This window comes from Lampetra planeri, chromosome 25 (genome assembly GCF_965212315.1).
Source record: "Lampetra planeri chromosome 25, kcLamPlan1.2.h2, whole genome shotgun sequence".
Classification (NCBI taxonomy): Eukaryota; Metazoa; Chordata; class Hyperoartia; order Petromyzontiformes; family Petromyzontidae; genus Lampetra; species Lampetra planeri.
The window spans coordinates 6,457,319-6,484,907 of record NC_136131.1 but is presented as its reverse complement, the minus strand read 5'-3'; the positions used below and the strand labels follow the sequence as shown (position 1 = coordinate 6,484,907).

The following is a 27,589-nucleotide window of genomic DNA, read 5'->3' as shown; positions in this document are numbered from 1 at the left end:
GGCGTGGTGCCTCAGGTGCGCAGGTGCACGGTTGCCATGGTGCGAGGTCGTTGTGGTACCCAGGTGCGTGGTTGCTATGGAGCTGAGGAGCGTAAGTGCCCCGCTGTGTATAAGCAGCTCGCGCCCGGGTGGAAGCAGCGTGCCTCCTCCCCACCTCTCCTTAAACGTGCGCGATAATTTGTCAGCTCGGGCTGGTGGGGATTGTGGTAGTGGTGGTGGATCGTGGTGATGTATCGTGGTGGTGGTGGTGGCGTGTTGTGGACCGTAGTCGCGTGTGTTTTGTTTGTGGTGTGCGTCGGGTCCCCTTGCCTCGCTCTCGTCTCTCCTTTCCCTCTTCTGGTCGCGACTCACGTTTCAGAATCCGGAGAGGGTAAGTGGGGCTCATACACGTACACTCTCTCACTCATTCTCTCTCGCTCTCACTGCCTCACACACACTCACATGCTCACTCTCTCACTCATTCTCTCTCTTTCACTGCCTCACACACGTACACTCTCTCACTCATTCTCTCTCGCTCTCACTGCCTCACACACACTCACGCTCTCACTCTCTCACTGCCTCACGCTCTCTCACTCATTTTCACTCGCTGCCTCACACACTCTTTCCCTCACTCTCTCTCTCTCACTGCTTCACACACTCACGCTTTCACTACCTCACATACTCTCACTATCTCACTGCCTCACACACTCACTCTCACACCCATACGCACGCTATCACAAGACAGGTCGACGCTCCATCCGGCGTGGTGTGGTGTTGAATGGTGTGGCGTGGTCTCGGTCTGAATAACGTGGTGTTGAGTAGCGTGGTGTTGAGTGGTGTGGCGTTGAGTGGTATGGTGGTACGTGGTGTGCTGTTGAGTGAGGTGGTGTTGAGTGGGGTGGTGTTGAGTGGTGTGGCGTTGAGTGGTATGGTGGTACGTGGTGTGCTGTTGAGTGAGGTGGTGTTGAGTGGGGTGGTGTTGAGTGGTGTGGTGTTGAGTGGTGTGGTGTTGAGTGACCACCTGATTGAATGCTACGGTGAATATTCGTCTTACGAATTAAACAACATTTATAACCTCGCTTCACGAATGAGGGTTAAACACGACGTGGCTCGCTCGAGGGGCGCTGTGGCCGGGGGGCGCTGAGTGGAAGACGGTGCCGGGAAACCCGAGACGGAGACTCGGACCTGGCGCGTCCTGGGCGAGTGGAGCCGAAGGCGCCGCCTCGCGCTCCGTCCCCCCCCCGGCTACAGCTCCCCCCTTTACTCCGCCAGTTGACGCCACTGACCTATGGCCCTGGCAAGGATCAACTCCAGGCTCGAGACATTGATCTCCCTTTTCTCTCTCTCTCGAAGAAGAAGGGAAATGTGAATGAAGAAGCGTGTCGCGTCTTTATTCACACTCTCCCCGCCGCATTGCCAGCTCGCCTCCCTCTCTGCCCGGCGGGATTTCCACACCCGGGCTCTGCTTCACCCAGCCTCTAACGAGGACTCCCTTTTGAAGCTCCCGTGATGGGCGCCTCTCCCTTCCTCCTGCGAATAGAACGCAGCCCCGGGACGCCGTCGCGTTCGCAAGACACAAGTCGTGGTGTCGTTGCGTTGTTGAACGTTTCTCGCGTCGATGCAACTTGGAGGAGAGTTGCCCTTGGTTGCACGTGTTGCGCGCGTCACTCCACCCCCCCCTCCACCACCTCCCGTGACTAAATTTAGATAATCTCTGAAGCGGAGAGAATACAGATCGAGATGCCACGTAGAGATCCATCACTGTCACCATCGTCGCTGCTACCATCATTGTGATTACAAAAACATCGCTGGGTAGAAGGCGGGGGGGGGGGGGGGGTAAGCGAGGCGATGGTATCACTGACCAGCGGATGCACTAGTTCCTGCCATGGGAATGTGGAATTTTCACACATGACTCAGGGCCACTGACTGAGTTGACCACCGGCCAATTGCTGGCTCGAGCGGTGAGACGTCCAGTTAGTAGCTCTCAGAATAATCACGATTAGGCATCGCGATGACGACCATTACTACTTGGTGGTGATGAAGGAGGCAACGTATCTGTGTGTCGACAAAAACTTGCCTCAGTCTCAAGGCGACCTTCCAGGAGGGTCCTGCTCAGTGACATTCTTCCCGCTTATCTGGGTCACGGTGCAGTTGCACTGCCTGCACACTCAAAATCTACACCACTGATTCCACCTCCCCCCCCACCCACCAACCCCCTCCCCGACCAGGAGGGAGAGTGCTCGGGTCAGTTCGAGCTGGAGATCTCCTGGGTTCGCAACCCGGACGGTGAACTCCAGGACGGCGGCTGCTGCGACGGGGATCGGGGGGACCCCCCCGCCCCGGCTTCCCCTGGCCCCGCGCCGCCGGGCGGGGAGCCCCAGGGCCGCTGCTCGACGCGGGATGAGTGCGACACGTTCTTCCGCGGCTGCCTGCGCGAGTACCAGGCGCGCGTGCAGCCCGCTGGGGGCGCCTGCGCCTACGGGAGCGGCGCCACCTCCGTGCTGGGGGGGAACTCGTTCCGCCCGCGCGGAAGCGCCGCCAGGATGCTCGTCACCTTCCACTTCGCCTGGCCGGTGAGGAAGGGGGGGGGGGTAAGGGGAGGTGGGGGAGGGGTCCATCGTTATAAACGGGACAGAGGTGGGGGCGTGGGAGGGGCGGGAGTGGACCACGGAGTCAGAATATGTATTTGTAGTGAAGGAATCCGATGAGCTATGAAGCTCTTTTTCGCAGATGTCCGGTAGTGAGGGTCCCGGGTTTGGCACGGGAACCCATGAGGTCCAAATCGTTACTGCGCTTCACCAGGAACATCGGTAACACCATCGGCTGCCACAGTCTCGTCATCGTTAGCGAGCACCAGCATCATTGCCACCATCACCACCATAAGCAGCAGCAGCACCACCGTGTTCAGTCCCTGTGTCTGGAGCCGCGTTGTTTCCCCCGAGACCTATACATAGCCCCTCCCCCACCCCCTCCCCTCCCTCTCGCTCCTTCCACCCCCTTCCTCTCCCGACTCGCCCATCTCCCACCTATCCCCCCAGAAGCCCCCTCTCACAGCTATGCCGGACCGCGAGCGGCTCCACTCACACATTCTTGCGCACTGGTTTCCGATGCCGGGATAGGGGCAGGGATAGGGGAAGGGGATGAGATAGGGATAGGGGTAGGAATAGGGTAAGGGGATGAGATAGGGGAAGGGGGTGTGAGAGGGGCTCTGAGATGCCGGGATAGTGAGGGGGATGCGGAACTGCAGCTCCGTGGAGCTGCGTGTGGCTCTTTGGCAAGGAGCGCCGCAAATGCTGGCACGAGATAAATATCGCAGATTGCCTCCTCACACCTCGTCCTGTGGCAGGACGAGGTGCTACGCGGTTACCGGTTCACTTCTCTATCGCCACTGATAGTAGCCGTGACCTGGAATTCAACAAAGTCGCACCTCTGGGTACCAGTCCAGCGCGCTGAGCATTACACCGGGGTAATGACTAACTCACACAAAGCGTACTTGCACATGCTCCGAACTTTGTTTTTATAGCACATCATGCTCTCATAGTGTATTCGTAGTTTTTTTTCGATTCTCGTGGGCTTCGTTTACCACCGTCAGATACCTCGTTAGTCGGTTGTGCAATATTCCTTAAGGGCCCTGCACTCGTTTTCTGCGATATTGATTCAGGGTAACGTTTGGTTTTGGGGGGGAGGGAGGGGGGTGGTTAGGTCGCGTCAATGTGAATGTGTCGTACGCCCACCTCCACCCGGACACAGCCAATCGGCGAGGTTTGTCACGTGAACAGAAGGTGCCAAAGTAGGACTACTTCAGCGCACCGATTGTGTGTCGGAGAGAAAATCAAAACACACATTTGCGATTTGAGTGAACGACGTTTCGCTGGTGGTTACAAGCAGCATCATCGGGCGGGTGTGCGACACTTTACATTGACGCCACCTCACCCCAACAACACTTTATCACGAATCAAAATCGGAAGTGAACGCCTTCGAGTTCAACAGGCAACACTCCCTCGGTGTCTTTGTCCTCGTGTTCTTGAAAAATAGCCGGGCAAATGGTTAGACGGGCCCCTCACGCATGTACCAAATCAAATACACTGAAACATTACTCTCCCTCCTCCTCCCTCCTCCTCCTCGTCCTCCATCCTCCTCCTTCCTCCTCCTCCCTCGTCCTCCATCCTTCTCCTCCTCGTCATCCTCCTCCTCTTCGTCCCCCATCCTCCCTCCTCCTCCGTCCTTCTCGTCCTCCATCCTCGTCCTTCATCCTCGTTCTCCTCGTGCGGTCATCGATAGTGAACGGCGCCGCGTCCCGTGGGCGCGATTTCGCGAGAGCGGCCGCCGCCGGCGCCGTCGTCGTCTTCGCTGCGGCCTCGGCGCTGTTCTCGGGACCCGCGCCGCGTCCCGTGCACCGCACGGCTCGGGCTCACGGCCCGCTCGCCACCGTTATTATTAGTATTAATAGTAGCAGAGCTTCTCACCACCACCACCATTTGTTTATCCGTCTATTCTTGAATTACCGCCAGCATCTACCGCCTAACTATAGCGGGCGACATTATTTAATTATTTGAGAGAGGTTTGCTAGTTAATTATTTATTTTACCCCCGCCCCCTCCCCCCGGTCTCTTGGGAGCGGCGTGGGATTCCTATCATAGCAACCCCCCCTCCCTCATCCCCCCACCTCCCCCGCTCCCTCTCATCCCCCACTGCTCTCCCCACACCCCCCACACCCGCCCTTCGCGCGTGGAGCGCCGGGAGCGATGCGAGGAACGCGGCCCGAGACCCACAGTGAACAGCGATCCTCTACACGCGCGTGTACAAAGACAAAGATCCACCCTGTAGCCTGAACAGAATGTAGGGGCAAGTGCTGCTAGCGAGCAGCACCCATGAAGGCCGGCACGGCACACGGGGAGTTGGGTGGCCAGCTCCACACCGGGCCGCCTTTGTCTTTCCAGTGCTGACGTTCACACACCACACCAGGTATACTCTATACATGCGTGTGTGTGATAATGTATGTGTATATGTACCTGTATGTGTGTGTGTGTTTGCTTAGAGAGCCTTCACGCTCATCCTGGAGGCCTGGGACCAGGACAACGACACCACGGCCGGTGAGCGAGCCCTGGCGTTTTCCACCCTAGTTGATGTAGTCCACCTTGACGTGCTCCACCCTCGTGTACTCTTGTTCTATGCTCCACCCGTGTTGATGTACTCCACCTTGGTGTGCTCCACCCCTGCTGTACCTCCACATAACCGGGCGGCGGTGGTGGCCGCCGAGGAAGAGGAGCCCTACCTTGGCTCTGACTAATCGCCATCCGTTTATCCCATCTGTACGGGGATAGAGCGTTGTCCCCTCGCGCAAGGCGTGGGTTTACTCCGAGTGCTCCGGCTTCCTCCTCCCACGTGAATAATAAAATGAATTAACACGACGCATTATTAATTAGCTGAAAACATCTTATGAATACAAACCTTGATGTAGCAGCAGCAGCAGGACCCTCCTGGAGAAAAAAACGAGTCCTACGACTCGGTGTGCGTGGCTTTATAGGATAGATACAATACATTCATTATTATTGTGATGATCATATACCCCAGGCGGCAGCGAGTTGATCGAGCGTTCGGTGCACTCGGGGATGATGAACCCGGGCGAGGCGTGGCGCAGCCTGCAGCACCACGGCGCCACCGCGCACTTCCAGTACCGCGTGCGCGTGCGCTGCGACGAGCACTACTACGGCGCCGCGTGCAACAAACTGTGCCGTCCGCGCGACGACTTCTTCGGGCACTACACGTGCGACGCGCACGGCGACAAGGCGTGCGTGGACGGGTGGATGGGAGCCAGCTGCAACCAGGGTACGCGTGGGTGCGGGTCGGGGCGGGCGTGGGCGGGAAGGGGAGTGGTCTATTATGATGATGATGATCGGTAGGGATCATGATGGGTAGAGATGATGATGATGATAATTATTAGACGGGATCTTCATCGTCATGAGGTGTGTGTTGATGTGTGGATGTGACCCAGCTTTAACCAGGATTGAGTCATCCTCTGGAGTTTGGTTCAGCGATGATGATGGGCAGGGATGATGATGGGTAGGGATGATGGTGAGTAGGCATGATGATGGGTAGGGATGATGATGATGATGATTTGGGAAGCGAGACAGAGATGGGATAATTATTACGGCGATGTTGATGACTGATGAGACGCATTGATAACGAGATGGGTGATGATGCGTGCCGCAGATTAAAGTGCGTAATCCGCACTGCCGAGGGCGTCATAGTTGGACCGAATCCCTGGATGTCGCCGGACCCGGTTTAATTTGCTAGATTTTCTCACGGCCCCATCCGACGCCTGCGGTCACTCGTCGCTTGGCTCTGAACAACATCACGTGCCTGAGTACTGTCGACCCATTGGATCCCCCCCACCCTCCCTCCCCCGCCGTTCTCTTAGCACCGGCCGTCTATTCCCCTTGTAACCGTCACCGGCCATCACGGTGACCTCCCAGCCGTGCATTCATTCGTCCGTACGAGCCCCGGTCACTGTCACCAGCAGCGGCCCAGTGCGGCGGACACGGGGCCTGCTCTTTCCAATTCCCCTCCCCTCTTTGTAGCCCAGCGCCCGCGACCCTTCGGTCCGCGCAGTTACACCGCCTGCACACTCGAGAGCTACGCCACTGAATGTTACTGAGAGGGGGGGGGGGGGGCGATGGCAGGAGGAGACGGGGGGAGATGAGTTTGGTAGGTGCATGGATTTGGGGGGGGGGGTCCATCCACAAGTATCTCCCTGCGTCCTTACCATCCACCCACACTCTCCCTCACGGGCATCGCCTCGTTGGGGTCTCATCGGATGCATCAGTGCCACTTGGCAGGTGCAACAAAGGACTCGAAGCAGCCTGAGCCCCTGAGTTATGGACTGACAGGTTCAACCCGCAGCTGCAGCGAGGCCCCCGCGGGTGGTCGCTTCACACGCACGCGCGCGTGCCCGTGTGCGCGTGCGGGGAGCGGTAGTGTAGCGGTTAGCGCGCTGCGCTATGAACCTGGCGACCCGGGTTCGATTCCCGCTCACAGCCAACACCAGTGACGATTATCTGAACCGGTCCCGGGCCTCCCCTAGGTCGACTTAGCCTCAAATGAGTACCTGGTGCGGTGTGTAAACATCGTCACTAGGGAGACAAAGGCGGCCGGGCGTGGTGTTGTCCACCCACCTTCTTGTGCGCCGTGTCAGCCTTCATAGGTGTTCGCTTAACAGCACTTGGTCTTTGTGTGCACGTGTGTGTACTTACTTACGTGCGTGTGTGTGTGCTTATGTTCGTCTGTGTCTCCCACAGCGATCTGCAAGCAGGGCTGTGACGGGGTCCACGGCTACTGCAACGTGCCTGGGGAGTGCAGGTACAGACCGGGCCTCTGGAGCGCGCCCGTGTTGTGCTGCTGTGGCCGTGTTCACCTGTGCGCACCCATGTGTGCATGTGTGTTCACCTGTATTCTTGTACACGTGTGTGCTGTTTGTCGCTGGCCACTTGGAGTTTTGGGCCTTTGGGTCTGTGTTCAACAGCCTCACCTGCGTTCATCTGTATACACCCGTGTTCACGTGTAAATACGTGTTCACCTGTATAGACCTGTGGTCCCCTCTCTGCCTCTGTGTGTCACGTGCATTCATCTCATGCAATTCCAGCTCCCCTGGGCATGACTCACTAATGAGCCCTAGTGATCTATATCATATTACGCAGCCCTTGGCTGTCTATTCCTGGGCATTGGCTCACTGATGATTCCTAATACAGAGAGATATGTCTTTGTTTCCCACCCCATGCTGCGGGCTACACACCGCGCCTACCTGCTGCACCTGTGTGGCCAAAGACTCAACATGTCATTCAAGTTCTCGCCAATTCATCAGCATGCGCGCACACACGGGCGCGCCCCGTATGGCTGGAGCACTGGCGCAGTGGTTAGCGCGCTGCACTAGGAACCTGGCAACCCGGGTTCTTTCCCGTTCACGGCACCAGTGACGATTATTTGCACCTGGTTGCGATATGTAAACATCGTCACTGGGGTGACAAAGGCGGCCGGGCGTGGTGTTTCACCACTCGCCCCCTCGTGTGCTCCGTTCCGGCCTTCCTAGGTGCTCGCTAACAGCACTTGCCCCGACAGTCTGTTGACGCTATACGGGGAATCTTTGTCTTTGTGCGTGAGCAGGGCGATTGGCGCGAGTTATCGCAGCCCCGATAGCGCGCTCACGTGACCTCATCGCTCATCTGGGTGATTGTCGGGGGGATGAGGGGGGGGCAAGGAGGTGGTCTAGGATGTCCTTGGAGGGAGGGGGCAGGGTGGTCTGTGGAGGAGGAGGATGAGGAGGGTGATCTGGAGGGAGAGATTGGACCTCGAGGCTACAGGGTGGTCCACGGGAGGATAGTGGATTCGGGGGGGGGGGGGGTTTGGGGAAGCGGGCGTTGGGGGGGGTCAGGTTGTGTAGGGGTGAGCGGGGGGGGGGTGGTGATGCGGGGTGGGGGAGGGTCTCTCTGAGTTCCGCGCGTCCCGGAGTCCAGGGTCCACGTTGCCGCTGCGGCTCCACCCCCAGATAACGAGTCGTGGGAACCGATCCCCCGCGACTTTCACGGACGGGGGTGGGGATGGGGGGGCTGGCTTGGGAAGTCTAATTACCCCCTTTCCTTGTCGAGAGTTGGCCAACGTCACGTGCGAGTGACCGTCTCCACAGCGCGCCTCGCCCGTTGGGGCGAACTCGTGATGAAGTGTCGGAGTCCGAGCGAAAGGCGGCATTAGGGGGCGGGCATATCGGGGACGTTGGGGTGAAATGACGAGAGGGGGGGGGCTCCGTGGCGGGGGTCTGGGGGTCTGGGGGTCTGAGGGTGGGGAGGAGGCCCAGCAGAGCTGTCGGTCGCGGTCGTCATGAGATTGCGCAGATAAGGTGCGTGGGAAACTCAGGAGCCAGGGTCACCCCCCCACCCTTCCTCGGTTACCTCCCCCCCCCCAGGCGTGAGAACGAGCAGAGACCAGCGGGCGGGGGCGGGTGTGCGAGTTGGGGAGCGGCGGTGTAGTGGTTAGCGCCCTGTGCTACGAACTTGGCCCCTGAGTTCGACTCTCGGCCACCATAGGTGGTGCATATTTGAACCGGACCTGGGCCCCCCTTAGGTCGATTCAGCCTTAAGTGAGCTGTGGTGTGTGTGTGTCAAACATCAGCACTGGTCCTGGACACACCACCCCCTTGTGCGCCGTGCCGGCCTTTATAGGTGCTCGCTAACAGCACTTCCCCCAACAGTCCGTGTGGACTACACGGGGGATCTATTTGTGTGTCGTTGGCTTTGTGTTTAAGTGGTGGCGTCTGTGCGTGTGCGCTGCGGTGTGACTGTGAACTTGCGGCTCACCGGCACTCCCCACCCCCTCTCACCCCGCCCCGCCCCCCTTGCTAGGTGTCAGTACGGCTGGCAGGGAGCGCTGTGCGGGGAGTGCATCCCCTACCCGGGCTGCGTGCACGGCTCCTGCTCCGAGCCCTGGCAGTGCCACTGCGACACCAACTGGGGAGGTCTTCTCTGTGACAAAGGTGGGAGCAACTCTGGGGCAACTCGGGGCAACTCGGGTCAACTTGGGGGGAACACGGGGCAATTCAGGGGAAACTTGGGGTGCACGTTGAGCCAACACTACCACGGAGACCCGCGTCACCTTTATAAAGAAGCAGACGAACATAGGGCACTGCGGTAAAATTCAGTGTTGTACTGTACTCTGCTGCAATGTCAATGCTCCCCACCGTCATACACCTGCTCTAACCAGCATGGTAAAGTATGGTCAAATAACCCCCACGACCCGTACAAACAAGCGTTCGGGGGGGGGGCTCATCCAGTCTTAAACGCGTACTTGGTGCAGTGTGCGAAAACATCGACACTGGGGAGACAAAGGCGGCCGGGCGTAGTATTGTCCACCCACCTTCTTGTGCGCCGTGGCAGCCTTCATATGTGCTCGTGAAGACCACTTGCCATCAGCAGCCTGTTAAATGCTAGAGGGGCGATCTTGATCGTTGTGTGCGCGGTCAAACGGCCGGACCTCTCTGACCCTTAACCCCCATCTCAAACGCAGACCTCAACTACTGCGGGACGCACTCGCCCTGCCTCAACGGGGGGACCTGCATCAACCCCGAGCCGGACGAGTTCGAGTGCGTCTGTCCCGAGGGGTGGTCGGGCCGCAACTGCGAGATCGGTGAGACGTCAACTGATCAGTCTTGTCGATGCTGCAGCAATCAGTCAACTGATCAAGAAATTAATCAGCAACTAAATCGTTAAACTGGTTCATCATCCTGGTTAGCAGCCTGCCATTCAACGGGTCGGCTAAATTCCCGGAAATTTGATTAACCGTCGTTCCACCAATCGCTAAATCTATCAGTTAAGCTGGCAAACTGTCGATGAATCGATAACTAGATCAATTCCATGAAGCACTCAATCAGTCATTCCATCGATTGGCAAATCAAGCCGCCAGTCAGTCCGTCAGAAGTCGCCTCTATGTAATAATACAGAGCCAGGTGAGATGAGATGATGGGTCTCTCTTGTGAGGGAGACTCGTGGAGGGATTGATGGTTGATCGTTCAGCTGGGTCCTCACCTGAGCGATTAGTTTCACAACTCCTGGGCTCGCAATGACGGCGCTTATATGTGGAGGTCTCTGCAACCCGTTGCGAGCATTTAGCAATGAGTTTCACCACGTGCACATTTTATGCAATCCTGACCGAGCTGCATAATTTCATCATAGCGCAACTGCTTGCTCAGATGGAGACAAAGCAGTTGCCGGCGAGTGTGGAGTGCACCTGAGTTAGTGGGTGGGTGGATGAGTGAACAAGTTCGTCAGTGAGGATGTGAGTGAGCGAGTGAGTGGGAGGGTGGGTGACGGAGCGAGTGAGTGACAACTCATCGCACTCGTCTGGCCGATGATGATGACTGCTGGATTGTAACCCAACTAGCCGCGTGTGCAAACAGTTAACGCACAGCAACCAGCCGGGTCTGTCCCGTGACGCCCTCCTTCCAGAAGCGAGAATTCCACACTCCAAGTGCACCTAGCCTGGCGCGAATGCCGTGTTGACGTCACCGCCGCTTAGTGGTCACCGGCCGTTACTGTTGTTGCTGTTGCAGCGGAGCACGCCTGCCTCTCGGGGCCCTGCGCGCCCGGGGCCACGTGCGTGGAGACGCCGCACGGATTCGAGTGTCAGTGCGGGCCTGGGTGGAGCGGAGCCACTTGCGCCGACAGTGAGGACGCCACCTCACTCACCGCACTCACTCAATCACTCATACGCTCACTCACCTACTCGCTCACACTCACTCACACGCTAACTAATGCACCCACTCGCTCACACTCACTCACTTCACTCACATGCTCACTCACCCACTTACCCACTCAAACTCACCCCCCCCCCCATATTCTGTGCTCACTCACTCCGTCACCCACTCACCCACTCACCTGTGGAGCTCACTCACCCGCGATTACAAAGCAACAAGTCACCCCCCCCCCCACTCCCCTTACTCACCCCGCCCCCCTCGCTGGCGGGGTGTTGGGATCCCCCCCCCCGCTCGCTGCACCTGCCAGGGAATTATCGACTCATTAAGCCTCATCTCGTCTCCGCCGCGACCAGAGTTTACCCAACACCCCCTCCACCCCTCCCCTCACCCCCCGTCTCTACGCACAACACGTTTTCATAGCCGCTCACGTCTGAAATTACAGAGTTCGGATGCAGCCCTGCGCCTCGACCCCCCCACTGCGCCCCCCCCATTTCTCAACGACCCCCCTCCCTTCCCACCCACTGCCCCCCCCCCCTTCTCGCCCATATCGCACTAATTAGCTGCCAGACATGGGCTGTTACACGGTGGCGACATGAATGTTTTAGAGGCGCCTGAGTGATGAGGACAGAGCCCGTGGTGCCGCCTCTGGGCCCGCGGCCCCCATCTGCCTCCAGGTGCCGCTGATCCCCCTCCCCCCTCCCCCATCCATCCCTCCCAAAAGGATAGCGGAGGGGATCAGGTTAACGAGGGGGGGGGGGTGCAGCATTTTACCTGCGCTGCTGAGCGATGAAACGTCGATGAATAATGCAGGGGGCTTGGTGAGGGGTGCCAGGTGAGCTTGAGCCTGCAGGTAGGTGAGAGGGTGTTGGGTGAGAGGAGTCGGGTGAGTGAGGTGAGCCGCAGGTGACTGCGCCACGGTGCCCACTCACTTCGCGTCCTCTCGCCGCGTGTCTCCTTCCCAGACGTGGATGACTGCTCGCCGAACCCGTGCGGACGCGGCGCCACGTGCCGCGACCTCGTGGGCGGATTCGAGTGCCTGTGTCTCCCGCAGTGGCGGGGCCGCACGTGCCAGCTCGGTAAGCGACGGGGGCAGGGGCTGCTGCCGTTGTTGGGGGTTGGTGGGGGGGAGGGTGTGACGGGGATGATCGGGTTAGTGGGTGGGTTTTGGTGCGTTTGTGAGTCAGTGGGTGGGCGAGTTTGTGAATTGGTGGGAGTCGGTGGGTACATTTGTTGGTCATCGTGTGGGCACGTTGGTAAGTTGTGTGGGACGGGTTGTTCGTTGGTGGTTACATGGGCGAGGGGACCAATCACGAACACCACCACCAACCATCGGCCACAATTGTCACCACCGCGCCCACCGACCACCCTTTTCCGCTGCCGTGGCCGGGAGCGTTGATCGCGCCGCGATGTCTCGCTGTGGACACACGGCGCCCGTGATTTGTGGTCGCGCTCGCGGGTAATTTCACTGCGGCCGTGGCTCCGCTTTCCAGCCCCTATTTCCATCGGAGCGCGGCCGCCACCGGTGGCCCCAAAAATAACCACGTGGGAACGGCCGCTTGGGCCCCGCAGGGACGCGCAGTTATGCGGGGCCACGCGCTTCGTGCCGCCCCCCTGTTGCTGTTCCGTGACCCCTTCTGTGTCTGCCGTTGCCACCCCCTAGGGGGCGGTTTGGTGGAGTCGAGGAATCCACCCTGGGGGGTAACCCCTCCACCCACCCCCCCCCAGCTTCTTACCCCCGCCTTTGTCTCACCTATCTTCCCCATGCCCCCCCTACTTCCCGCAGCAGGCGTGGCGGATGCGCGGCGCCTCCGTAGAGACAAAAAATGCATTCGTCATAAACGCTGCGCTGACCTCATACATTCACAATAATAAATACGAGACGTTTCGGGCAATGGTCCTTTATAGCAGAAACCCGTCTCTTCAGAGTGACGGTTTTCAGGAATAAAAGCAATGTGATCCTCCTCGTCGGGTTGAAATTCCACATTCCTCGGGTGAGGAGCCAGTCTCTCCTTTTGCGGGACACCCACGGAATTCTCGCGAATGCGTGGCCTGTGAGTTGTGTCGTGCGTGTGGCGCAGCAGGTGCGTCTGTGCCTGATCAGCAACGTATGCCGTGGTGTCTCAGTTGAAGTGGGTGATTGGGTGGGTGGACGGGTAGGTGATTGATTGAGTGGCTGGACGAGTGAATGAGTAGGTGAGTGTCGGTGAGTGGTTGGGTTTTGGGTGGCTGGATGGGTGAATGATTGGGAAGTTGAGCTGGTGGGTGAGTGAGTGAATGATTTATTAGTAGAGTTGGTGGGTGGGTGAGTGAGGACGTGGGTGAGCAGCGCATGTGCTCAGGCCCCACTAACCCACGTGTGTCTGTGCATGTGTGTGCATGTGTGTGTGTCCGTGCATGTGCGTGCAAACGTGTGTGCATGGCCGCGTGTGCAGATGCTAACGAGTGTGAACGCAGCCCCTGTGTGAATGCTCACTCCTGCCGCAACCTCATTGGTGGATACTACTGCGACTGCCTCCCCGGCTGGACCGGGCACGACTGTGACACCAGTCAGTGCCCGCACTGCATGCCCGGCCCCTGTGGTCCACAACCCATTACGACCACCACGTGTCCCGTCGATTCGCCCGCATCCTCATCCAGTCAACACAATCCGCTGCCACTTCGCCACGGCGTGCCGATCTCTTCGCACCCGCAAACCCATCCACTCACTCGCCCACAGTCTCACCAGGTCACCCACCCTCTCATCCAACTGTCCAGTCACTCATTTGCTCGTCTGCTCACCCACTGGACCCTAACCCATTACCTTGCACCTAACCAACGGAACCATAGGCGCCCTGTGTGTCCAACCAATCTGCCTGCACTCTAACCAACACCACGATAAATAAGTCCCCCACACTGTCCCCCCAAAGTATGCGATGAATAGTCACGATCCTGAGTTACAAGTCGATCGAAGATTTGACTCGTTTTTGCAATGTCTAGTTTTCACTGCCTTGTTTTCTCGTATCATCCGTTCGGTTCCGTGGGCTTCGCTATTCTCAGGGTTCATCCGCGTCTCAACCGCATAGTTCCACGCACGCAGCGTGAGCGTAGCCGTAGATTCTGTTCTGGATAAATACACGCATCGGCGCTCCCGCCCACGGCTCACGCGCCCCTCCACTCCGACGAGGCCTCTGGCGGCCCGCGGTGCGAATTTCGTCGTCCGGTTGGTTTTGGTCGTCGGGGTGGGATGAGGTCGCTGATCGTTGCCCTCCCGTTTCTCCCCCCCCAGACATCGACGACTGCGTCGGGCAGTGCCGGAACGGTGGCTCCTGCACGGTACGGCCGCACCCCCCCCCCACCCACCTCTCTACAACCCCGCCTGCCCCCCATCAACATCACCGGAATCTCCCCTCCTGTGCCGTCTCCACTCCCGACGCCCACAGCCCCCCCCCCCTCTTATTTAGAGATCCCCAAAGTTATATTTGCCTCTGTCTTTGTGTCTGCATTTGGCTGCATTTGTCCACATCTGTCTCTGCGTCTCTCTCTTTGGCATTCTTTGTGTACATCTCTCTGTGTCTCGTTATTTATGTCCCTCTCTCTCGCACCGCGTTTCTCTTCGTCAATTATTCGCAATTCTGGCCACGGGTTCTGATCGGTCGGTGGGACTCGGAGCTCACGCGGTCTCTGCCCGCAGGACCTGGTGAACGGCTACCGCTGCGAGTGTCGCCCGGGATTCTCCGGGCCTCTCTGCCAAGTCGGACCGGGGGGCGTGGTGGCTTCGGGTGAGACCGGAGCCGTGGGGGGCCCGTCATCACCCGGGGGGCCCGAGCCGTGCCCCTCTGGCGCGTGCTTCCACGGGGGCCGCTGTGTGTCCGAAACTGGGGGGACCTCCCGCTGCGACTGCCCCCCGGGGTTCGCTGGAGACCGCTGCCAGGTGAGGGGGTCTCGGCTTCCGCTGCTGCTGCTGCTGCTTTGTACCTGGGGTCTCGCTCGGTTTGGTGCAGAGTGGGTGCGGAGTGGGTGCGGAGTGAGTGTGGAGTGGGTGCGGAGTGAGTGCGGAGTGAGTGCGGAGTGAGTGTGAAGTGAGTGTGCAGTGAGTGCGCAGTGGGTGCGGAGTGAGTGCGAAGTGAGTGTGGAGTGAGTGCGGAGTGAGTGCGGAGTGAATGCGAAGAGAGGAAAGTGCTCTCGAACTGTAGTCACGCCACGCACTCTCTGCCGCGCATTCACTGCAGTCACTGGCAGGAACACACAGCCCCTTTCTCAATCCACTGCTGGACGAATGCCTCACCACGCCATGCCAGTAATAGGGGAAATGTGACCATACTTCACCACCTTGGTCAGTGAAGGAAAAGGCAGATGGGGTTTGGAGGGGTCCAGGATGAGTTCGGGTATCACTCGCCACTGGCGTTAGCCGTGGTTGGGAATCGGACTCCCGCAATGAACACGTGTGTGCACGCGTTTCTCCCAGAATGCCGTGGGGGTGTCCACGGGGGGCGACCCCTGCTCATCGGCTCCGTGCCGGAACGGGGGGACTTGCACCGCGACTGGCACCGGATTCGAGTGCTCGTGCGGAGAGGACCACGAGGGCGCGGATTGCTCCAAGCTGCGCGACCACTGCCACACGGCTCCCTGCCAGGGTACGGTGTCATCATCCCCCCGCATCACCATCAGCTCCATCGTAATCACCATTACCTCCAGCCCCATCATCACCACCAGCCCCATCAGCCCCACCATCACCGCCAGTCCCATCATCACCACCAACCCCACCATTATTACCACCATATTACCAATAACATAATCAGACATCCCAATATAGGTTGCAGGTTCCAAGTAAAAACATAATCGGTCCTGACGACGCCACCCCCCCCCCCCCCCCATGTGGTCCACCCCCCCCACCCCGCCCCCACCAAGTGATTGACAGTTGCACGGTGGCCGTGGCCTCCAACACGACGGCGGGGGGCGTGCGCTTCGTGTCTTCGGGGGTGTGCGGCCCCCACGGGCGCTGCGCGAGTCTCCCGGGGGGGCGCTTCAGCTGCTCCTGCCTGCAGGGCTTCACCGGCACCTACTGCCACCAGAGTGAGTGGCCTCCACAACGACGGCAACGACAACAACAATGCCCCTCCAGGACCGGGTGCAAGTGGGGTGCTGATGATTGGTGATGCTGTTGCTGCGGTTGCTGATGATCATGCATTGTTTAAGGGCACTTTATAAACTTAAACTATTATTATTGCTGATGATGCTGATCAGGGCCAGTGCGCCAACCAATGTCCCTTTGGCCCGCTGATGATCCTGCATTATTTAAGAGGGCTTTATAAACTTTAATTATTATGATTGCTGATGATGCTGATCAGGGCCGGTTCACCAACAATGTCCCTTTGGCCCGCTGATGATCCTGCATTGTTTAAGAGAGCTTTATAAACTTTAATTATTATGATTGCTAATGATGCTGATCAGGGCCGGTTCACCAACCAATGTCCCTTTGGCCCACTCGAGTCCACTCTCCTTCGCGGGGGTCGATCACTCGTCCCACTTTGGGGTCGCGCTTCGAATCGAGAACCTCGAATTCTGTTGAAGTTGCGGTGAGGCGACAGCGCCTCTAGTGGCTGCAGGGTTTCACGTGAGACCTGCGACACGCGGCACCGCTCACGCATCGCGATATTGACCGGAGCCACTCGGCTCGGCGGACGTGTGGACGTGTGGTTGTGTGGACGTGTGGTTGTGTGGACGTGTGGTTTTGTGGACGTGGGGTTGTGGTGACGTGTGTGGATGTGTGGACGTGTGTGAATGTGTGGACGTGTGGTTGTGTGGACGTGTGGTTGTGTGGACGTGTGGTTGTGTGGACTTGTGGTTGTGTGGACGTGTGTGGACGTGTGGTCGTGTGGACGTGTGATTGTGTGGACCTGTGGTCGTGTGGACGTGTGATTGTGTGGACGTGTGGTTGTGTGGACGTGTGTGGGTGTGCGGACATGCTCTCTCCACTGCTGCTGTATTCGCGTGCGTGAACGTGAATCCCGACGTCCGGTGGCCGCGCCGTAAACCCCTCTCCGCTTTCTCTTCCGCTCTCGCATTCCCGCCCGATCAGGACGGACACGAGGTGACGACTTTTCTTTCCGATTTTTTTTAAAACCATCGTCCTCGTTCGTGGTCTCTCCACGCTTCTACATCTCTCACGGTCCTGCGGACACCGCGATCCGTCTCGCTTCCGAACTCATCTCATCGCTTCACCTCTGCCCTGGTCATTTTCTCAGTCGCATTGTCTCGCTTGGCTGCCTTTCCCGTCGCTAGTCTCGCCCGTCGGCCCTTCGTCCCTGACGGCCCGTCATCCCTGTCGGCCCTTCGTCCCTCTCGGCCAAACCCGCTCGGCGGCCAACGGGGGTTTTTTCCGAGTTGTTTCCATCATTCGTGTTCGGTGCTTCTGACTCTGGGCGCTGTTCCAAGCGCGCTGTCTCTGTACCCCGTCTGCCCCACCTCGTGGACTCCTTGCTCCGTGTTCGCTGGCGTCCCGGGTTCCCGTCCGTACATCGCAGCTGGAAATGTTCGCCGATTGAAAACGTTGTTTGCCCTTGACACGCATCGTGGGGTTCCGCTTGGCACGACCACGTGCTCTTATAGCCACGCGTTCTTGGATCGCGCACTGTAGACGTTTAATTTCATAGAAGCGTGGTGGTGGCAGATATGAAAACGAGACCTGGCTGGGTGTACGGATGGAGACAAAGACAATGAGCTCCCTATAACTTTAGCAGACTGTTTGGGCAAGTGCTGATAGCGAGCACCTGTGAAGGCCAGCACGGTAAACAAGCGGGTGGGTGGCCAGCACCACGCCACGGATGGAGAACACACACACACGTGGGTGCGTGGTAGGGGAAGGAGCAACGCACGGAAGGCTAGCACCAGGCTGAAGTTGTTTAGTCACACGAGGTGAGGATCTGGGGACTAAGACTCAGAGATGGGACAAGGGAGAGGTGGAGAGACGGTGTCGTGGGGGACACGGCAAAGGAAGGACAGAGCTGGAGAGCGAAGGAGATAGGGAAGATGGGAAGACAGCAAGGCACGGATAGAAGTTGTCCATCCACTGAATGACGATCGCGTTGACGACGCTGAGAGTGTGATGGCGCCCCCCCGGTTCTCTCGCCCGTGACCTTGCGCAGACATCAACGACTGCCAGCTCAACCCGTGCCACAACGGAGGCACGTGCATCGACGGCGTGAGCGCTTTCCAGTGCGTGTGTCCCGAGGGCTGGGAGGGCGACCTCTGTCAGACCGGTGCGTGGCACGCGCGCGCACACACGTACACAAAGAAAACACACGTACATACACACACTCCAAAGATCCACCGTATAGCCTTTAACAGACTGTTAGGAAAGTGATGTCAGCGAGCATCTATGAAGGCCGCCACGGTACACGAATACGCACGCGCACACACACAAACGTGCACACACACGTGCACATACACGTACACACGCACATACGCAAGAACTTGCCCACGACATTACAATCACGCATCCGCAGAGCGCACACTGCCCACACGCCCTGGCACACTCGCGTCGTGACGACTCTCGCGGGACACCCCCGCCACTCTTTATCCCAAAGCGCAATCACCAATGATCGTTCCCTCCCCCCCCACCACCACCACCACCCTCGGGCAGACATCAACGACTGCCACCCCAACCCGTGCCACAACGGCGGGCGCTGCCGCGACCTGGTCAACGACTTCCAGTGCCAGTGCCGCAACGGCTGGAAGGGGCGCACCTGCCACTCACGTGAGTACCCCCCCCCCCCCCCTCTCCCCCTGAAGCCCCTCCCCCCCCCCGGACCCTCGTCCAAACTCCACTGGTCCCAGCTCACCCATCCTGCCCCCCACACCTTCTAGCTGGGTTTCCTAGTACCAGCCCCCTCTCCCAGGGGTTGTGCCGACTCACCCATGTCTCATGTTCACCCCAGCCTCACTGCGTCAACCCTACGGGGGGTCTCTGTCGTGATGATGAGAGTGCGCGCGTGTGTGTGCGTGTGGATTTGTGTGTGTACGTGTGCGTCTTGAGTCTGTGCTATGAACCCGGCGACCCGAGTTCGATTCCCGCTCACGACCAATAACAGTGGCAAATATCTAAACTGGTTATGGGGAGAGAAAGGCTGCCGGGCGTGGTGCTGGCCACCCATCCCCTTGTGTGCCGTGCCGGCCTTCAAAGGTGGTACTGGCAAACAGCACTTGCCCCAACAGTCTGTTAAAGCTATACGGGGGAGCTGTGTGTGTGCGCTGTAGAGCAGTAGTCTGCGCACTGCGATTACCAGCCTCGATAAACATTTGCGGTGAATATCTGAACCGGTCCTGGGTCTTTACTAGGTCGACTCAGCTATAAATTGGTCACATGAACGGTGTGTGCACGTCAATGGTGGGGAGACAAAGGCGTGAAGCTGGCCACACTACTTCCTCGTGCGCCGTTCCAGCCTGCAACCCCCGGCCTGTGGGGGCAGACCGGAGCGGGGGATCTTTGCGTGTGCATGTGGACCAATGTACACGGCTGTGTGTGTGGCAGGTGAGAGCCAGTGCGATGAGACCGCGTGTCACAACGGCGGCACGTGCTACGACCACGGGGACTCGTTCGTGTGCCACTGCCCCCTGGGGTGGGAGGGCAGCACCTGCAGCGTGGGTGGGTACACGTTCACATGCACACTCACACACACGCACACACAAACTCACACGCTCATGCACTCACTCACTCACACGCTCACACACTCACTCACATGCTCACACACTCACACACACGCTTACACACTCACACACACGCTTACACACTCACACACACACGCTCACACACTGACTCACACGCTCACACAAACACGCTTACATACTCGCGCATTCGCTCACTCGCACCCTGCACACTCCCATGGTTACACTCTCACGTAATTGCACACTCGCATACACAACCACTCGTACACTCTCGCGCCCGCACACGTTCACTTCCACGCCAGCACGCCCCCGCCCCCCCCCCCCGTTCCCCCGCAAGTCGCTTGCCGACATGCGCACGCTTTTTTCCATTAAGGCACAAACATTGATTGTCTCACAAACGCGACGCGCCCCTCCCCCTTGCCCCCCCGCCCCCCCCAGCCAGGAACAGCAGCTGTGCGTCGAGCCCGTGCCAGAACGGGGGCACGTGCGTGGGGGGCGCCGACTCGTCCTCCTTCACCTGCGTGTGCCGCGACGGCTGGGAGGGCCCCACGTGTGCGCACAGTGAGGGCCCGCAGCGCACCACTCCACTCACGGGACACCGACACAGCCAGCAGGGACACTCCGCCCCAGTGACCCCCCCCCCCACCACCACAATCGCCAACACCTCCACCGAACAGCAGCGCAACCAGCGCGGACACTTTGCCCGATGACCACCACCGCACACTATGACCGACGGGGTTTTGTCTGTGGTCAGACTTAGGGGTCAGGGTAGGAAATGCTTAGGGTTAGGGGTTATAGTTAGGGTAGGATTAGCATTGGGATTAGGGTGGGGTCGGGTTCGTTTCGGGATGAGGGGTTAGGGTTTCGGGGTAGGGTAGAATTCGTGTTCGTATTAGAGGTTATGGTTATGTGTTAGGGTAGCGTCAGTGTTGGGATTAGGGGTTATGGGTTAGGGTCGAGTTAGGATTTGGAATGGGGTTCGTGTTGGGGTTCGGGTGGTGGTGTTTTTGATGAGCGTGAGGTTGGCGAGCCCGGCCCAGTGTGGCTGGGCTGGTGTTTTCCAGGCCTCCGGATCCCTTTGTCCGTCGCTCTGCCCCACCAAGTCGCTCCGCATTTAGCCGCCGTGTCGTGTTGCGCGCAGTGCCCGACGCTTTACGTTATGGAATATTAATCATTCATGTCTCTCCGCTCTCTCCTCTCCTTTCGCTCCCACGTCCTGCCAAAGACACCAACGACTGCAACCCCCACCCCTGGTGAGTTGGATGTGAGCCACACATTTTTTCCTCTTGTCTCCTTAAATAAACGCAACGGAGCCACGGAGCTCGGGGGCGCCCGGCGTCGTTGGGCGGCGGCGGCGCACGCGGTGACACGGGTTGACGAGAGCCAAGTCAGAACCTGGCGCCAGTGCGCGACGAGGTGCGTGACGAGTTTGTGCCCCTGTGCTCTCCTCCTGCAGCTACAACGGCGGCACGTGCGTGGACGGGGACAATTGGTACCGCTGCGAGTGCTCCCCGGGCTTCGCGGGGCCCGACTGCCGCATCAGTGAGTGGCCGATGCCTTTGCCTTTCCCGTAACGCGCGGAAACGCTGAGCCCGCAGTGCACATCATCCTCCTCTCCATTCTACTCGTGGGCTTTTCACCGTGGGCCGTGACCGTGTCCTTCACCGACGTCTCCTCACGTCGTTTCTCCACTCCTGTCCGTCCATTGCGACGTCTTTGAACCGAGACCGCTTCCGTCCCGTCCAGTGTTTTGACGTTCACTCAAATCGTGGTCCTCCTCATCTCCCCCAAACCGGGGTTGTAAGAGTTGCGCGCTCATGAATGCGCTTGCCTTCCGGTGGTGCCTCCGTGACTATCCCGATGCACGGCAAGCCGTCCCATGACGCCCAGCCTTGACTCTGCGCTGTGCCCGTGCCGTGCAGACATCGACGAGTGCCAGTCGAGCCCGTGCGCCGCTGGCTCCACGTGCATGGACGAGATCAACGCGTTCCGCTGCGTCTGTCCCCTCGGCCGCTCAGGAAGCCTCTGCCAGGAAGGTGAGTGACGCGACGGCGCCCATGGGCGGAGGCCGTGCCGCCCGTAACCCCCCCCCCCCCCCCCCCCCCCCCCGTGACCGGACCATCGGTGACCGTGCCGCCGTAAACCCACCGCCCATCCGCGCGTACGCCCGCGTCACCTGCGTCTCCTGCGTGCGGTGCATCAGCTGCGTCGGTCTCACCCATGTCTCCCCCCTTGTCCCCCCCCCTCCCCCGTTAGCCGCGCACGAGCGGCCGTGTTTCCACCACGGGCGGCTGCGGGCACACGGCTCGCGCTGGGACGACGAGTGCAACGCGTGCGAGTGCTCGGGCGGGCTCATCAACTGCACCAGGGTGAGTCAGTCCACCAGCGAGCCAGGTCAACGACTACGCCGCCGCCGTTGCCGCCGCGGGATTAAACGGAACATTGCTGGACGCGTATAATTGGGATGGTTAAAATGAGAGGGTTATTGTTAAGTGACTATTAATGGGTGTGATGGTTATGAATGAGATGGCTCTGAATTGCAGGCTGGTTATTATGAGATGGTTACTATGGGATGGCTATAACAGGATTGACATTGAAAAAAAAGAAAATGCAATGTATAACAGGCTGGTCATTGTGAGATAGGATGGTCGCTCTGAGAAAGCTGTACCACATATGTCCCCGTGCCCCCCCCCCCTCCCCTAACCGAACTCCTCTGCCCTGCCCAGGTGTGGTGTGGCGATCGCCCGTGCTCGCTGAGAGGGGGGGCGCGGTGCGGCTCGCACCAGACGTGCCGCCCCGTGGGGCCGCGGGGGTGCCTGGCACCACCTTGCGCTGACTGGGGGGAGTGCTGGCCCCCGAGGGAGCCCCCGAGGGACGCGTGCCTCCCGAGTGACCCCCCACACAGCGACGCCCGCTGTTCTCGCATCACGCTCTACTTCAACCCGGCACATATGCAGCCGGTACGCACACGCGCAGCATGGGTGTGTGTGTGTGCATACACACGCGTGTGGGTGTGTGCACATGTGGCTGTGTGCGGGTGTATATGTCTGTAAGAACCCGGCGAACCGAGTTCGATTCCCGTTAATGGTCAACATGGGTGACGATAATTATATGAACCGGTTCTGGGCCTCCCCTAGGTTGACTCAACCTCAAGTGTGAGTATCTGGTACTCGGGAGAAAAAGGCGGCCCGGCGTGGTGCCGGACCTTTATAGATGTTCATTAACAGCACTTGCCTCAACAGTCTGTTAAGGCTATACGGGGGGGAATCCTTTTCCTTTTGTTGAATTGGTTAATGTGGTTGCTCGTCCACTTGTGTGCGCTGTCCCGTCACAGTGAGTGTAGCCCCCCGTGTGACCTGTGATCCTGTCGCCCCCCCCCCCACCCCCATGCCCCCCACACTCGCAGGGCCTGATGGTGGAGCAGGTGTGCTCGGAGCTGCGCTTTTCGCCGGCGCTGCGGGACCTGTCCCCCGCCCGGCCCGTTGTGCTGCTTTGTGAGGCGGCCACACCGGGGCCCGGCCAGGTCACCGTCACCGTGGTGAGTGCAGCTCCACCGGCTCCACCGGTTCATGTTTACGCCACCGATGTTGGCCGTTGCCGGGACGCCACGGCCGACATCGATGGCGTGGGTGGAGGGGGAGGGTAGTGCCATGCGCCAACCACAGCACCGCCACTCCCCCACGCGGACAGACCCAAGCACATGCGCATGAACACCTTAAACACGCAGGGTCAATAGCGAAGTGCAGTACAACAATAGATTTGCTGCACTGCCCTCTGCTGTGTAGATATAAGGTCAAGGTAGAGGTACAGCCCTGTAATTGCTGGCTCACACCACTGCCGTCAGATGGGTCTCCACTGCAGGGATCAGCCCCCTGACCCTAACTGTGACCCTTTTCTCGACCCTTGCCTTCAACCCCAACCCTACCCCGCAGTCCGTGGGCAGCGTCCTGTCGGGATCCCGCGGGGGACCAGGCCCACAGGGCCCCGGGTCTCTGCGCGACGTCACGGGACAGCTTCTGGAGGCGATCCAGCAGCTGCAGGTGAACGGCACGGCACTCAGGGCGCTGGCCGAGGTCAAGGTGGAGATTCTGGACCGCGCACCCCGGGAACCAGGTGAGAGGGTGGTGTTGAGGACGTCTGCGATGGTGCTGATGCAGTGGGTGATGGTGCTGATGCAGTGGGTGATGGTGCTGATGAAGTGGGTGATGGTGCTGATGTAGTGAGTGATGGTGCTGATGCAGTGGGTGATGGTGCTGATGCAGTGGGTGATGGTATTGATGTAGTGAGTGATGGTGCTGATGTAGTGGGTGATGGTGCTGATGCAGTGGGTGATTGTGCTGATGCAGTAGGTGATAGTGCTGTGAGTGATGGTGCTGATGCAGTGTTGTAGCCGTGACCGTCCCGATGATTTTGCTGATGTTGCTGCCCTCCAGGCTTCCTGCTGCCGCTGCTCGCCGTGCTCATCGGGGTGCTGTGGCTCGCCTGCCTCCTCGCGCTCGGCCTGCTCTGGCTCTGCCGCCAGCGCCGCGCAAAGGAGCACAAGGCCTTTGTGTCCGTGCTGCCCGCCGAAGTGAGGCCTCCGGTGACCATCGCCCCCGGCGTCCCCCGTGCCACCGGCGTCGCCGCCGCCACCGACAGCGCCACCACCGCCACCGCCGCCGCCGCCACCTCCAACAACCAGCGACTGCCGCTCGACCGCATCAAGAACCTGATCGCTCGGGCCGACCCAGGGGCCGCAGAGAGGCCCGCGGGAGACGCGGGCCCTGAGAAGAGGGGCGTGGGTGACCACGACCACAACCACCACGATCACCGCCACGATCATAACCACGACCATCACGACCATCATCACCACCACGATGAGGAGGATGAGGATGAGGAGAAAGTGGCCCTGAGGCCCGGGGCCCGCGGCCTGCGGCCCGACGTTCTGGCGGCCGTGGACAGGAAGTCGCGACTCCCCGCGGCGGCCACCGCCGTGGAGTACAGGGCGTCGGGGCCCGGCGTGGGGCCCGGCGGGGAGGGGCCCGGAGGCCCAGCGGCCTCCATCATCGCCCTGCAGCCCAAGCAGCCCAACCGGCTCGCCAAGAGGGACAACCGCGTGTGGGGGGCGCAGCGCGCCGAGGACCTTGTGTGACCCCCACTCCCCACGTCTCTTGTAATTATGTCCTTGCTCATAGCGTCCCCGAGTAGATGATGATGATGATGAAGATTTAATTGACCCTGCTCCCTACCCCTGGACTGCGGAGAGGGGAGATGGAGTGGTAAAACACTGCAGCAAACTAATCAGAGCTGGCGTCGTGACTTGGAGGCATGGTGTGAGCACCAGATTGGAGGAGTGATCTTTGCCAGGACTGCACTGTCATGGGGATGAAGACGGCCAACAAAACTCGAGCCCCACCCACAACCAACTAGCCAACCACCCACGAGTACCAGCCCTCCCACTCACCCTAACCCTCCCTACCCTGGAGACCTAACTTCCTGTGCTTCGCCAGACCCTATTTACTTTTCGTTCCATTTTCAGGTTTGGTGTTAGCAGCGCAATATCCGTGCAGAGATGGATGTGGCTGGGGTTGGGGTTAAGGATAGAGCTGGGTCAGGGCTCCTGATTGGCTGCAGTGCTGTTATCCACAGCAAGGGGGAGCGCGTGTCCCACTGCAGCGCACGTGGCACGCGGGGTCCCCCTCTGGGGAGCGATGCCAGCGAGGCCAGCGACCCCGTGGCCAGGCTACTTGGGGTCGGGCCAGTGTCTGGTTCTGACTGTTATTTCTCTTTCCACTGCACAACCGAGCCAGCTCTGGCACGGCCCAGGAGGCGCCACGTTCATCCACTGCAGGAGCCCAGCCGTGTCCCACCGACATCACAAGGAATGAACGAGTCGCGAGTCGAGACTCGTGCAGATGACGCCGTGACGGTGGTTCTCCGCTGTGCGCCGACCGACTTCGCTCGCAACGACCGCGCCATTAGCTCCGCCCCTGGCCCTGCTTGGCCTCGAGCCAGATTCCGACGTCTTGTGACGGTCTGGTTCTGGCTGGGCACAGAAACGAGCCAGTGGAGAATCCGCCGGCACCGCGAGGGCCCTGCGTTGACTCGGCTCAGATGAGCCAGTGGAGGAGGGAGCAGTAGAGGGACCTGGGAGCCTGGGGTCGCGTTCTCAGAGTCGAATCCCCGTGGTCCCAGGTCGCCGCACTCGGTGGAACATTTTTCGCGCTTTTGTTTTTGCACCACGTGACTGATGTAGAAGAAAAAATGATTATGTATGGTTATTATTTAATTATTTAAATGCATTAGTGACATTAGTGCAGTTAACTGCGGCCTCTATTTAATGCGGTTTTTTTCTATTTAATTTAAGAAATGTTATTCTCTACACTGTTATTTGTAAAACGTTTTTATAAATTTTAAACTGATTAAAAAAAACACGTATTTTTCTTCCCAAATCGAGAGTATATTTAGGCGAAGCCGCCTGCTTTTGTCCGTGCTTTGTTGTTGTTGTGCAGAACCGAGCGACGTTGAGTGTCAGACTTAAAGAGGCCTCCCCCTGGTCACCGCGTAAAATCCCCGCGATCTCTTTCCATTCAGCGACCACCTCATGATGACACGTTTCAAAGAGTGCAACAAAAAACACCGAATAGCCATGACCACACGAGCTCCCCTGGAATGGTACGCTCTACATTTTCCCCACTTAGTGCACTGTGTAAAATCCCACTTGGGTGCACGGTATAAAGTAGACCCACTGGGGTGCACTGTGTAAAATAGACCCACTGGGGTGCACGGTGCAAAGTAGACCCACTGGGGTGCACTGTGTAAAATAGACCCACTGGGGTGCACGGTGTAAAGTAGACCCACTGGGGTGCACCGTGTAAAGTAGACCCACTGGGGTGCACGGTGTAAAGTAGACCCACTGGGGTGCACCGTGTAAAGTAGACCCACTGGGGTGCACTGTGTAAAATAGACCCACTGGGGTGCACTGTGTAAAATAGACCCACTGGGGTGCACTGTGTAAAATAGACCCACTGGGGTGCACGGTGTAAAGTAGACCCACTGGGGTGCACTGTGTAAAATAGACCCACTGGGGTGCACTGTGTAAAATAGACCCACTGGGGTGCACCGTGTAAAGTAGACTCACTGGGGTGCACCCGTGTAAAGTAGACCCACTGGGGTGCACCGTGTAAAGTAGACCCACTGGGGTGCACCCGTGTAAAGTAGACCCACTGGGGTGCACCGTGTAAAGTAGACCCACTGGGGTGCACCGTGTAAAGTAGACCCACTGGGGTGCACCGTGTAAAGTAGACCCACTGGGGTGCACCGTGTAAAGTAGACCCACTGGGGTGCACCGTGTAAAGTAGACCCACTGGGGTGCACCGTGTAAAGTAGACCCACTGGGGTGCACCGTGTAAAGTAGACCCACTGGGGTGCACCGTGTAAAGTAGACCCACTGGGGTGCACCGTGTAAAGTAGACCCACTGGGGTGCACCGTGTAAAGTAGACCCACTGGGGTGCACCCGTGTAAAGTAGACCCACTGGGCGCACCGTGTAAAGTAGACCCACTGGGGTGCACCGTGTAAAGTAGACCCACTGGGGCGCACCGTGTAAAGTAGACCCACTGGGGTGCACCGTGTAATGTAGACCCACTGGGGTGCACCCGTGTAAAGTAGACCCACTGGGGTGCACCGTGTAAAGTAGACCCACTGGGGTGCACCGTGTAAAGTAGACCCACTGGGGTGCACCCGTGTAA

The 27,589-nt window shown here is 59.1% G+C and overlaps 1 protein-coding gene across 1 annotated transcript in view; it reads left to right on the top strand.

Annotated features, from left to right (window-relative positions):
- Positions 1–26,291, top strand: part of LOC144727321 (protein jagged-1-like) — a 30,204-nt gene extending 3,913 nt beyond the window's left edge. The window contains exons 2-26 of the mRNA XM_078606061.1: positions 2,208–2,552; positions 5,017–5,071; positions 5,553–5,807; positions 7,277–7,337; positions 9,371–9,501; positions 10,032–10,151; positions 11,074–11,187; positions 12,180–12,293; positions 13,650–13,763; positions 14,483–14,529; positions 14,888–15,127; positions 15,662–15,830; positions 16,105–16,269; positions 18,342–18,455; positions 18,839–18,952; positions 19,727–19,840; positions 20,299–20,421; positions 21,086–21,113; positions 21,317–21,402; positions 21,783–21,896; positions 22,117–22,229; positions 22,587–22,820; positions 23,267–23,398; positions 23,793–23,973; positions 24,294–26,291. Of these exons, the coding sequence (XP_078462187.1) occupies positions 2,208–2,552; positions 5,017–5,071; positions 5,553–5,807; positions 7,277–7,337; positions 9,371–9,501; positions 10,032–10,151; positions 11,074–11,187; positions 12,180–12,293; positions 13,650–13,763; positions 14,483–14,529; positions 14,888–15,127; positions 15,662–15,830; positions 16,105–16,269; positions 18,342–18,455; positions 18,839–18,952; positions 19,727–19,840; positions 20,299–20,421; positions 21,086–21,113; positions 21,317–21,402; positions 21,783–21,896; positions 22,117–22,229; positions 22,587–22,820; positions 23,267–23,398; positions 23,793–23,973; positions 24,294–24,991 (3,981 nt within the window). The 3' untranslated portion in view covers positions 24,992–26,291. The remainder of the gene's footprint in view (positions 1–2,207; positions 2,553–5,016; positions 5,072–5,552; positions 5,808–7,276; positions 7,338–9,370; positions 9,502–10,031; positions 10,152–11,073; positions 11,188–12,179; positions 12,294–13,649; positions 13,764–14,482; positions 14,530–14,887; positions 15,128–15,661; positions 15,831–16,104; positions 16,270–18,341; positions 18,456–18,838; positions 18,953–19,726; positions 19,841–20,298; positions 20,422–21,085; positions 21,114–21,316; positions 21,403–21,782; positions 21,897–22,116; positions 22,230–22,586; positions 22,821–23,266; positions 23,399–23,792; positions 23,974–24,293) is intronic.
- Positions 26,292–27,589: the final 1,298 nt, after the last annotated feature.